General features: G+C 55.3%; 2 protein-coding genes across 3 annotated transcripts; one reads left to right on the forward strand and one right to left on the reverse strand.

Moving 5' to 3' along the window:
• The first annotated feature begins 1,467 nt into the window (after nucleotides 1-1,467).
• MYL11 (myosin light chain 11) lies at nucleotides 1,468-3,866 on the forward strand. Its single transcript, XM_069486096.1, has 7 exons — nucleotides 1,468-1,526; nucleotides 2,390-2,485; nucleotides 2,737-2,812; nucleotides 2,968-3,072; nucleotides 3,166-3,244; nucleotides 3,532-3,580; nucleotides 3,671-3,866. Exons 1-7 carry the CDS (start codon nucleotides 1,524-1,526, stop codon nucleotides 3,773-3,775), a joined length of 513 nt encoding a protein of 170 aa, XP_069342197.1. The 5' UTR covers nucleotides 1,468-1,523; the 3' UTR covers nucleotides 3,776-3,866.
• Nucleotides 3,867-3,987: 121 nt separating this feature from the next.
• Nucleotides 3,988-8,315, reverse strand: SEPTIN1 (septin 1). 2 transcript variants are annotated; one of them, XM_069485798.1, is made up of 11 exons: nucleotides 8,263-8,315; nucleotides 7,155-7,245; nucleotides 6,973-7,059; nucleotides 6,626-6,749; nucleotides 6,206-6,340; nucleotides 5,998-6,115; nucleotides 5,306-5,407; nucleotides 5,089-5,188; nucleotides 4,699-4,864; nucleotides 4,398-4,488; nucleotides 3,988-4,294 (listed from the first exon to the last, which is right to left on the reverse strand). In XM_069485798.1, exons 2-11 carry the CDS (start codon nucleotides 7,162-7,164, stop codon nucleotides 4,208-4,210), a joined length of 1,020 nt encoding a protein of 339 aa, XP_069341899.1. In that variant the 5' UTR covers nucleotides 7,165-7,245; nucleotides 8,263-8,315; the 3' UTR covers nucleotides 3,988-4,207. The 2 variants fall into 2 exon arrangements, with proteins under 2 accessions (XP_069341899.1, XP_069341898.1); XM_069485797.1 differs by lacking the exon at nucleotides 8,263-8,315 and adding an exon at nucleotides 7,421-7,450.
• Nucleotides 8,316-9,639: the final 1,324 nt, after the last annotated feature.

Below are 9,639 nucleotides of genomic sequence, written 5' to 3' on the forward strand. Positions count from 1 at the left end.
TCTTCTTAGAGACGACAGGTGGCTAGGCCCCCCAATGCCCAGAAAGGAAAATGTCTTAAAGGCATTGGCATGGGGCTGGAGGAGGGGGAAGGGAGAAGGCACCTTGCTGAGGACATCAGGTCCTAGAGGGAGCAGGAGGAGGAGGAGATGGGTGTCCTTGCCAACCTAGGGCTTCCTCAGCCACGATTTCCCCAGACTTCTACTGCATGGAGGGCACTGGGGCCCCAGAGGAATAGGAGAGGGGACCTCAAAGTCACACAGTCAGCTAAGCGGGTTCTTTCCCAGAATAAAGAGAAGTCACTGACTATCCCAGCCCCCTACAAGGAGGCAGCCAGCTAGGTTCCCTCTTGCTGTCTTTGCTTCCCTTCCTCTGAGTTTCAGCCTCCACACCGGTACTGAGAAAAATGATTCTAGACTCATACTATACCATGTCATTCTCCTGCTTCAAACCTTTCCAAGTTTTCCCCAGGGTCTCTTCCCTCAGCCTGCATTGAGGGCCCTCTAGGGTCTGGTCACCAGCCCCTTGCATCCTCTGCTCCAGCCCCATCACGATTCTGGACACCTGAACACCTCTGATCCTTCACTCTCCAGGCCTTTGCCTGTGCCTGCCCCTCCTCCACCTTCACCTGCTCACTTCTACTGGCCTTCAGGAAGCCAGCTGCATACCCCTAGACAAGGCTTCTGTGCCCTCTACTTCTGGGCTCTGCCCAGCTGGTACATCATTTTCTGCATTCATTCCTGTCTCTATGGCTAGCCTGTAAGCTGCAGCAAGGCAGGACATAATTATTAATTATAATGCAAATTCTGTGGGATGGGAATTACATCTCCACTTTATAGAGGGGAAACCAAGGCCCAGTGGAGTTGAAGCACAAAGCCCAAGATCACAGAGCATCTTCCCTCACAAAATCCCCCCTCTCTTTGAGGGGGTATAGGAGACCCTCCTGATCCCCCAGCCTCCACAGATGGCTCTCTCCCACCTTTAAGCTCGGCCACTACCCCCATGCATACACACACTTGACTGTAAACTCCACCGTGTGGGGGAACTGTGTTTGCCAAAGTGCATCCACAAAGCCCAGCCCAGCACCTGGCATGCTGTAGGTGCTCAATAAATGTTCATTAGGTTTAAATCTGGGCCTACCCCACTAGGGACACAGGCCCCTCATTCATCTCTCTCCAAGAACTGTGCCTTGGCTTGGGTGTCCTCTGAACCCTGGCATATTCCAGCCCCCTTTTGGGAGAAAGAACATCCCTTCCTGCCTAGGCCCCACTGAGACATGCATCCTAGGACCCACACCCTCCTCCCTCCCTCCCTGGGCTCCAGCTGCTTTGGGCCCTCCAAGAAAGGAGAGGCCCTGAGCCGGGCTATTTTGGTATCTGGGGTGGGCACTTGCAGGGCTAAGGTTACCCTGGTATGTTAAGGGCTCCCTGGGGCAAGACTATATAACCTCAGAGGGACTGCCCCAGGCTGACTCTCTGCCTCTTTCCAGCCAGAGCCACTGCCTTGCCCCCAGGAGACAGAAGACATGGTAAGTGAGAAACCTCCAACCCCTGCCCAGATCCCCTAGACTTCAGGGCAGCCTCACCCTTTGAGAGAAAGTGGCTGGTTCCCAGTCCAACAAAAGGTAAAGAGGTGACTCCTCACTTTCTTGGCATCACTAATCAAGATAAAGACAGAGTAATGGCTAAAGGACCCAACCAAACATAATCTACCCCAACTCTCCACTCACAGTCCCTAATCTACTCCAGTTCCTCTCAAAGCCTGCTCCATCCCTTCTTATACTCCAACTTCCTAAAGTCCTCTGCGACCAGTCAGACAAGGATTCCCACTCCATTTAATAAATGAGAAAGTAGAGGTTCAGACAGGGCAAATGAGTGGATCAGGGTCACAGCAAATGTAGGGCTCAGGAGAGGCAGGCTCAGGGTACTGAGAAGGGAAGTGTCCATCTGTTGGGTAGGATGGAGGGATGGGGACACAGGAGCCACTGTGGGAATTTGGGAAATGCAACCAAAGCAAACCCCCTCAGCAAAGAGGTCCCAAGGAGTAGGAGGCCCAGGCCAGAAGAGTTGCTTTAGAAGGGTCTTAAAAGCCTGGACAACATAGCAAGACCCTGTCTCTACAAAAAATTTAAAAATTAGCCAGGCATGGTGGCAGATGCCTATAGTCCCAGCTGCTCAGGAGGCTGGGTAGGAGGATTGCTTAAGCCCAGGAATTCGAGGTTACAGTGAGTTCTGATTGGGCCACTGCACTCCAGCCTGGATGACAGAATGAGACCCTGTCTCTAACAAAAGAAAGAAGAAGGGAGTTAAAGAATGCTAAATCTAATCCGTTGCCCCCAGATAGGTGTAGGGACTGGCCCATGGACACCTTTGCCCAACCCTCACCCCCCAGGCACCCAAGAAGGCCAAGAGAAGGGCAGCAGCAGAAGGCGGAAGCTCCAGTGTCTTCTCCATGTTTGACCAGACTCAGATCCAGGAGTTCAAGGAGGTGAGTAAGGGGAGAGGGAAGACTGAAGACTGACCAAAGGCACCCCTTCTGCCCCTCCCCCTGGCCCCCTTCGTGGAATGTGCACCTGTTTGGAAGGAGGAGAAGGATTTAGAATTCTTTCCTCCCCTCCCTGCTTGGGGTGGGAGAGGACAGCTGGCTGGGGGCCAGCATCTGATTTGGCTGGGGTAGGGATGCCGAGTGAACCCTGGCCATGGGGGACCTAACCCCCTCGCCACCCCTGCCCTCCACAGGCCTTCACAGTAATCGACCAGAACCGTGATGGCATTATCGACAAGGAGGACCTTCGGGACACCTTTGCAGCCATGGGTGAGCCCCCACCCCATCTATAAATATTCAAAGCTGCAAAGTCTAGGGAATTCAGTGTACCCATCTGAAAAACGGATGGAATGATCTGAATTTATGGGAAGCACAGCCTGGCCCAAGGAGCTGCTCTAGCCCATGCTTCCCCCAACCCCCTCCAGGCCGCCTCAATGTGAAGAATGAGGAGCTCGATGCCATGATGAAGGAAGCCAGTGGTCCCATCAACTTCACCGTCTTCCTGACCATGTTCGGGGAGAAGCTCAAGGGTGAGTGAAGTGTCCTGGGTCCAAGCCTTCAGCTGCCTCTTCCCAGACCCTGCAGGGGCCCTTAAGTCTCATGTGCCCTCTGACCCCCCCCAGGTGCTGACCCTGAGGATGTGATCACTGGAGCCTTCAAAGTCCTGGACCCCGACGGGAAAGGCACCATCAAGAAGCAGTTGTAAGTGCCCGCCAGGTGTTCCCACACAGAAAGCCTCCTTAAATTCCAACCAAGGGTTAGGCACTGCCAGAGGTGAGGGAGAAGTTAGAAAATGGGCGGTAGGATTGCATTTTCACATATATGGGTGGGGGGGGGGGGGCCAAGAGGCCAGAGCGCTTAGAAAGCCAATGAGGGCTCTAGAGTGACCCTGGTTTCCAGGGGACGTTAGAGGTAGCAACGGGGATGAGGTGGGAGGGGGTGGAAAGGAAGCATGAACCCAATCTCAACTCCCCATGTCACCTCTCCAGCCTGGAGGAGCTGCTTACCACTCAGTGTGACCGCTTCACCCCGGCGGAGGTGAGTGGGGGAGGGGCCGGGAGAAGCGACGGGAGGGAGGGTGGGGAGAGGAGCTTAAAGGCCGGTAGCTGTCCCCGCGTCTACCCACAGATCAAGAACATGTGGGCGGCCTTCCCTCCCGACGTGGGCGGCAACGTAGACTACAAGAACATCTGCTACGTCATCACGCATGGCGACGCCAAGGACCAGGAGTAGGAGGTCCTCTCAGGCCTCAACTGGCCCATGCTTGCGGCCAGTCCGACCCCCACCTGACTCCCAATAAAATTCAGCTGGTCTTTGTTTCTTACCGGCGCGCGCCGCCCTGTTTGTGCGGGAGGGCCGGGGGCGGGCGGGGAGCGCCCGCGAACGCAGGAACGCGCTACGCCGGCCGCCGGTCCCCCCTAGTTAGGGGCAGACTCGCGTGGCCTCAGGGAAGCTCGGTTTTTATTGAAGACAGAGCTGGGGTTTAGAGGGGCGACCTGGACAGGAGCGGCCGGGGGTGAAGTGGGCGGAGGGCGGGCGGGCCGGAGTACAACTCAGGCACGGGTAGAAGCGCGCGGCGGCAGGGCCCGCACGGACCCGGGCAAGGGCGGCCGGCGGCTGGGGCGCGGGGACTGGACCCGGGACGGACTGAGGCGGGGCCGGGCCTCAGAGAGCGTCCGACTGCTCGCCCGGAGCCTGGCTCTGCTGCATCTGGGCCTGCATCTTCTCCAGCATCTCTTGCATGCGGCGCAGCTGTGCGGGGCGAGATTGCAAGCCATGGGACAGGGCGAGGCCAGAGAGGGACCTCGAAAAGGACCTGAGGCATTGGTCGGGGGAAAGCGAGGTGCTTGCTCACCTCTTCGTCTTTCTCACGGATCAGCTTCTCCGTCTCAGCCAGAGGCAGCATGGGCAGCGGGATCTCTGTGGCGCTCTGGCGGGAAAGCTTACTGGGGGGTAGTGGGAAGGGGACAGGGATCAAGAAAAGGACCTGGGGTTGTGGGGGTTAGGGACGGAGACAAAAAGGGTGGAGAAAGTCTGGGAGAGAGGTCTGGGTGGTGAAGGCGAGGTCACGCAGGGTGAGGACCGGGCCCGGGAGGCGGGGTCACGGGTGGGGGCGGGGCCTTGGAAGCGCCCGGACAGTTGGCTCCTGCTCTCACCTGCGGCTGGCTCGATCACGAGCCCCAGGCCTGGCCAGGCTCTGTAGACAGCGGGCCCGGTAGCCCTCATAGAGCACATCGTGCGTCACCTCTTTCAAGTCCTGCAGGTGTGTCTGCACCAGCATTCGTCGCAGATTCAGAAAATCGCAGTGATGTGGGTTCTCCACTGGGGGGCGGACCAGCGAGCGTCAGGGAGCTTTGGGTCCAACCCCACCCATGGTGTCGGGTCTGCGGGGAGTCCTGCCGCCACCCTAGTGGAGGGGTCGCACTCTGCGGCCCAAGAACCCATCTTTTGGCTCCTATGACCCGCCCCCAGTCCCAGAGCCCACCCCCCTTCACATGCTGGGTGCTGTTGACTTGGGGCAGCATGAGCTTCCCTGCTGGTCTTACCCTCCACAGTACCCCAGGAGTAGCGGCGTCCCCTCATCGGTCGGTTCCCGCCGTCCCTCACCACCTCGCAGGAACCCACCACTGCAAATGGGATGCTTTCCTAGAAGGCGGGGGTCAGGGGTCACTGTTGGCCCCTCATGGGCAGAAACCTCTTTCTCAGATTCAACCTCCACAACCACCTCTGCTTCTCTGCCCCTTCCTCCTTTGCCTCTCACACCTTCATCTGCGCATCCTGCCTCTTGAAGTCTTCATCTTCATCAGAGTCACATTCCGGGAACTGGTAGATGTTGATCTCCTCCTCTCTCAACTGGTCCCGGATCTCAGAGGAGAGATATAGAGACAGTGTGAAACACAGAGGCCATGATGACAGACAGACACATGGCCAGAGCCGGCGAGACACAGAGATACTGGGTGGTCAGAGACAGAGAGGAAGACATGAAAGACAGACGGTGACAGACAGACATGAAGGATGACTGAAAACAAAATCTCAGAGACACAGATGGTGCGGAACCAAGACAAGATTCTAAGATGGGCACCCATTAAGACACCAGGAGAGAAGGCAGCAGGAACAGTGGGAGAAGGCTCTGAAGACACTGTGGTGTGGGGCATCAGCATCCTGGGGCCAAAGGGAGGCCATGATGTCCTTGTGTCTTTGCCCCTGCCCTCCAGACAGGCCTCAGCCCAGCGTCTACCCCAGGGGCTGCATGCACACCCTATTCCGAGCCTTCAGAGACATGGCTACCTCTGGCAGCTTACTACCTGTCTTCCTCAGACACTTTCTCCCACAGTCTAGCTGGCACATCATGCTCCCAAAAGGCCACCCCAAGATCAAAGAAGTCAAAGCTAAAATCAGGTTTGGTCATAACTTTTGGCCTCACTTGGGGCCAAAGGTCAGAGGCCACCACCTACCTTCTGCTTGAGGGCCTGAGTTTCCTTAGGCATCAGGGCATCTGCTTTGCCGATGACCGGGATGATGTTGACTTTCTCGTGTACTGCCCGGAGGAAGGCCACATCTAGGGGCCGGAGCCTGCATTCAGGGATCGGTCAGCACCCAGCCCCAGGGCGCAGAGACCCCCATCCCTCCCCAAATGCCCCAACCCCCAGGGGGCTCCCCGACCCCCGGCCGAAGGGTGAGATGAAGTAGAGGCAGCAGTGGACTCGGGAATCCTGGATGTTCTTCCGGTTGAGGCCACTCTCATCCCTAAGGTACTGCTCAAATTGCTCCTCGATGAAGCGCACCACGGGCAGCCAGCTGGGGTGTGAGGAGAGGGCATGTCGTCAGAGATCAGGGCCACAGGGACTGGGCAAGGCTAGCCAGGACTGTGGGAGTGGGAAGGAATTTCTTTGGTTCCAACCAAAGACATCAAGGGAGACTGGTGGGGGCATAGGGGAGACAGCAAGAAGCACAGAGCATCTTGGAAGCAGAGCACCGCCTTTTGGGATAGGGAGCCAGGACAGACCAGCCCTGCAACTGACCCTTGGTCTCCACAGAGTAGCCATGTTGAGAGGCTCAGCCTCCATCCCCTCCCCTCCTCACCAGTCCGAGCAGTCCACTGAGTCCCCAAAGCCAGGCGTGTCCACCAGGGTGAGCTTCACCTTGATACCCCCCTCCTCGATCTCCACGCCCCGGCGCTCAATGGTCAGCGTTTGTGTCAAGCGAGCTATGGGGACGGGGAGAGGTCAGGGAGCTGGGGAGGGGTCTGCAGCAGGACTAATTTCCCTTCTCAGTATCACAGTTAATCCCACCCATTTCTCAGGGGAGGAAACAGTCCCAGAGAAAAGCAGTGAGTGAGCTGCCTGAATTCCCAGATGGAAAGGACAAGTGCAGCCTGGGGACATGGGGAGGGGCAGAGGGCAGTGCCTGGAGGGGGGGGAGGGTCTTACCACTGGCGTCTGGCACCTGCCGATCCTCATAGAGGTTGGTGAGGAACAGGCTGTTGATGAGGGTGGATTTCCCCAGGCCTGACTCCCCTGTGGACGGGACAGGCCCAACAGGTCAGGTGAGGGGACCTCCAGGGTCTCTTGAGCACACCCCCTCCCCAGTCCCCTCTGCAAAACCCCCAGACCTGCCACCATAAGTGTGAAGTCAAACCCCTTCTTGACAGACTTGCGGTGCAGCTGATTGGGGAGGGCGGCGAAACCCACATACTCCTTGTCCTGTTAGTGGGGGGTGGACAATATGAGGTTGTTGGAAGTGGCAGGCAGGGCCCCCGGTATCACTTTTCCTAGCTCAGGGACTAAGAAAAGTCAGCCTACTGTGGGTCGACCTGGGGACCCCAGGAACAGGGGCCTGGGGGCCGAGATGCCTGGGTTCCTGGGCATAAGGACTCACCATGGCTCCGCCAGCTGTTGCCGCACCTGCTATGCTGCCCACTTCCTCTGGCGGGACAGGAAGCTGAGCGCGGCAAACAAGGGGGCGGGCGTGTAGGGAGCTGAGATGCTAGGCTGGCCCGGGCCCAGAAAGGTGGGGAAAGCCAAGATCAAGAACACCTGGGATTCCCACCGCCTGTATCCCTTTGCCCGTCCACCCTTGTGGGAAGCTCTAACCCCTCCATTCTCCACATACCTCTATTCCAAGCCCCTCTGTAGCCTATCACTGTGGTGAGAGGTGGGGTAAGGGCAGAGAGGAAGGAAGCAGGCCACTCTCTTTAGCAGGTGAGACAAAGGCTTTAATGAGATGGTAAAAAAAAAAAAAAAAAAGTTCCCAAGGTCTAAGTGGACCAAAAGCCATAATGGGATTGGGGGTAGGAGAGGCCATCAATTTTCAGCTCATACGGTGGATTCAATGGATCCTTAAAAGGACTCCAGGTCTTTGGCTATCACTGCCAGAGACCTTCCTTCAGAATCCTATCCAAGGAACTCCCCTGCTCAAAACACTTCAGGGACTCCCCAGTGACTCAGAATCAAATTCCGAATTCTTCTCTGACTGCCAAAGCCTCCCCCAGCCGGCCTCATCACCCCATCTCTCACTGGTCCAAACATCCTTAGCTCTCTGACTACACTGAGCTTTTCCTTTTTCTGTACCAGCTGAACTCCTCTTCGTCCTGAAGGATTTGATTCAAAGGGCTCTGCCTTCTCTGTGATATCTTCCCCAACTACCCCAGGCAGAGTATTCGCCCTCCTTTAGACTCCCCACACCTTTCCCAGGCCCCTCCAGTGCCCACATCTGCTCACCTGGCTGTCTTCTGCTCCTGGCTGAGCTCTCTGAGGACAGGGACCACGTTGTCTTAATTTCTATATCTCCAGTGTCTTGTACAGGGCCTGGCACAAAGAAGGTGCCAATAAATAATATGCTAGATGCATGAATGCATGAAAGAATGAGTAAACAAAGTGAGTCAGACACAAACGCTGGGAGGCTGCAGAACATATGAAAAATAGCCTTGCTTCGGAGTCAGAAAGAACCCACCAAACCTCACCTCTACCACTTACTGTGTGACCTTGGGCAAGTCATTTGACTTCTCTGAACTCCGCTTTCCTCATGGTAAAATGAAATACACACATTTCAGCTTTGTTACCAGGACTCAGAGTGGTTTGAGATGACATGGGCTTTGGAGTCAATCAGTTATATATACAAACCCTGGCTTTAGCATTTATGAGCTGGATGACCTTGGGTATGTAAATTAACCTTTCTGGGTCTCCTTACCATGGCCTACAAGGCCCTGCTTGATCTGGGTCCTGCCTACCTCTCCAACCCCATTTTCTTTCTCTACTTCTTTTGGTTTTATTATTTCCCTTTTAGCCCCTGTTATGGACTGAATTGTGTACCCCTCAAAACTCATATGTTGAAGCTCTAACCTCTATTAAGGAGGTAATTAACATTAAATAAAGTCATATGGGTGGGGCCCTAATCCAATAGGACTAGTGTCCTTATAAGGAGAGGAAAAGATACCATGTGCTTGAAATCCCTGCTACATGAGCCCAGGAGGATCCCTTGAGCCCAGGAGTTTGAGGCCAGCCTGGGAAACATAGGGAGACTCCCTCTAAAACAAAGAAAAAAGGAAAAGACACCATCTTTGTCTGTGTGTGCGCGTGCACAGAGGAAAGGCCATGTGAAGACACAGCAAGAAGGCAGCCATCTGCAACCCAAGGAGAGGGACCTCACCAGACACCAACCCTGCAGACACCTCGATCTTGGTGGCTCCAGTCTCCAGAACTGTGAAAAAATAAATATCTATTGTTTAAGCCACCTGGTCTGTGGCATTCTCTTACGGCAGCCCCAAGCAGACTAACACAGCCCCACGGTCCACTCCTTCCCCCTTCCTGCCCTAAGGCAGCCACTCTAATGTGCTCAGCGTGTACTTTTTTTGGTTTGTATGCATTTCGAAAAATGTAATGTACAGCAGGTACATTTTAATGTACATGAACAACATTTATACAAATGGTCATTCAGTTAATTTTTTCATTCAGCATTATTTTTTGAGATCCATTCACATTGCCATGTGTATATCTTATCCTGACTTCAACCTCACGTCTGGTACTGTTCACCCTCCTTTAACCTTAGAAGAGTTGCTTCTCTGGGCCTTTCTTTCCTCGTCCATCAGATGCATTGGA

Source organism: Eulemur rufifrons, chromosome 14, assembly GCF_041146395.1.
Source record: "Eulemur rufifrons isolate Redbay chromosome 14, OSU_ERuf_1, whole genome shotgun sequence".
Lineage (NCBI taxonomy): Eukaryota > Metazoa > Chordata > Mammalia > Primates > Lemuridae > Eulemur > Eulemur rufifrons.

Excerpts from the sequence above, each read along its gene's own strand:
- MYL11 (XM_069486096.1), top strand. Across the intron at positions 2,486-2,736 it reads AGATCCAGGAGTTCAAGGAG|GCCTTCACAGTAATCGACCA; the intron begins GTGAGTAAGGGG and ends TGCCCTCCACAG. Across the intron at positions 2,813-2,967 it reads GGACACCTTTGCAGCCATGG|GCCGCCTCAATGTGAAGAAT; the intron begins GTGAGCCCCCAC and ends AACCCCCTCCAG.
- SEPTIN1 (XM_069485797.1), bottom strand. Across the intron at positions 6,116-6,205 it reads ATCTCACCCTTCGGCCGGGG|GCTCCGGCCCCTAGATGTGG; the intron begins GTCGGGGAGCCC and ends CCCTGAATGCAG. Across the intron at positions 4,489-4,698 it reads CGTGATCGAGCCAGCCGCAG|TAAGCTTTCCCGCCAGAGCG; the intron begins GTGAGAGCAGGA and ends ACTACCCCCCAG.